The sequence below is a fragment of the Dendrobium catenatum genome, unplaced genomic scaffold (genome assembly GCF_001605985.2).
Source record: "Dendrobium catenatum unplaced genomic scaffold, ASM160598v2 fragScaff_scaffold_1013, whole genome shotgun sequence".
In the NCBI taxonomy this organism is placed as follows: domain Eukaryota; kingdom Viridiplantae; phylum Streptophyta; class Magnoliopsida; order Asparagales; family Orchidaceae; genus Dendrobium; species Dendrobium catenatum.
In genome coordinates, this window is record NW_021319475.1 from 143567 (window position 1) to 145059 (window position 1493).

Consider the following 1493-nt stretch of genomic DNA (forward strand, 5'->3'; position numbering starts at 1 on the left):
ATAAAATTTATAATTTAATTCTCTGAAAAGTAAAAAAAAAAAACTTAAATGGCCTAAAATTGATTAATTTTATGTTAAAAGAACTTTATTTCTTCAACACTATTTTCTGTACCAGATTTGTCCATCTGATTGCCCTCCACCTCTATCAATAATTCCGCTTCCTGCATGCGCCACTCTGTCGCCTAGCTCTTGGCACGGAACCTTCCACCTCCTAATATTCACCTCTCACGTCTCTCCCCAATCTCTCATTTCTTCCTCTTCGACTTCATCCGGTTTCTTCGATTCCCCTCATGGCGGCTAACATTTACCCGAACGTCCACTCCACCGCAACCGCCGCCATCGCCGGGGGCACGCCCGCCCTTCAAAACTCCGCCACTCCACACCTCAAATGCCCTCGCTGCGATTCCACAAACACCAAGTTCTGCTACTACAACAACTACAGCCTCGCTCAGCCCCGCCATTTCTGCAGGACCTGCAAGCGCTATTGGACTCGCGGCGGAACCCTTCGCGACGTTCCAATTGGTGGTGGCTGCCGCAAACACAAACGCCACAATAAACCCAAATCCGCCATCGTTGCCGCCTTGCCAAATTCGCCGACCCTTCGCCAGCTGGCTAACCCTCTGCGTCCCCCAGCAGCCGATCTCAGCTCACTGATCCTCCGCATGCCGCCGGCAACTTTGAGTAACCGCTTCTTTCCTATGTTCGAAGAAGCCATTCAATCTGGAATCGAATCTCATCACATCAATACTCTCCAGCAATCGGCGGAAGCGGTCAAGAGCTACCAAGCGCCATTGCTCTGTTATGATGATCTGCCAACGGCGATATGTGAGGGATTGAGTTTGATCAAAGAGAATCCCACGGAAGGAATCTACTCGTTCAACGGCTACAGCTCCGCCGCTGCGGAATCTGCTTATCTCTACGCTTGGCCGGAATCCTGTTCGTCGGTGGTTCGTCTTCTGTAAGTACCCGAAGCGCAACTTAGTTCATCATATAGTAGGTTGTACCTCTACAGTGGTGGGAACGGTTCTAATGGCGCCTAATGCTATTTTGGAGTCATTGTGGCGAGAGGAACCTGGATCCATTAATTCTATCTGCGGAGATTCGATTTCTGTTGATTTCTTCAGATAAAGTTATCAGGAGAACTAAAGGGATTTGGATTGGGGATGATTCTCTAGTTTCTAGCTAGTAAGTTTGTTTTGTTATATTTGTACAGGCATGCCTTAGTGTTCTTTCTCTTCTTATGGGCTTTGGTCGCCATTAATGAACAGTTTGGTTTGTTGGAAGATGAAAAATGAGAAGATTTGGATCTCTACGTACTTTAGTTTGTGGTTATGGTGAAGCAAATCAGGTTTTCCCTTGTATTTGAATGGTGCAATTAGGGCAAATTTTTTTTAGGGATTAGACATTTTTATTAAATTACAATATAATATTTTATATTTTGCAAGATAGTAGATTTTATATATTTTGTATAAAATAATTACTTGTTGCTAAAT

At 44.7% G+C, this 1493-nt stretch overlaps 1 protein-coding gene across 1 annotated transcript; it reads left to right on the top strand.

Moving 5' to 3' along the window:
* Positions 1 to 275: 275 nt before the first annotated feature.
* LOC110105383 (dof zinc finger protein DOF5.7-like) lies at positions 276 to 1163 on the top strand. Its single transcript, XM_020834861.2, has one exon. The coding sequence runs from the start codon at positions 291 to 293 to the stop codon at positions 960 to 962; it is 672 nt and encodes a 223-aa protein (XP_020690520.1). The 5' UTR covers positions 276 to 290; the 3' UTR covers positions 963 to 1163.
* Positions 1164 to 1493: the final 330 nt, after the last annotated feature.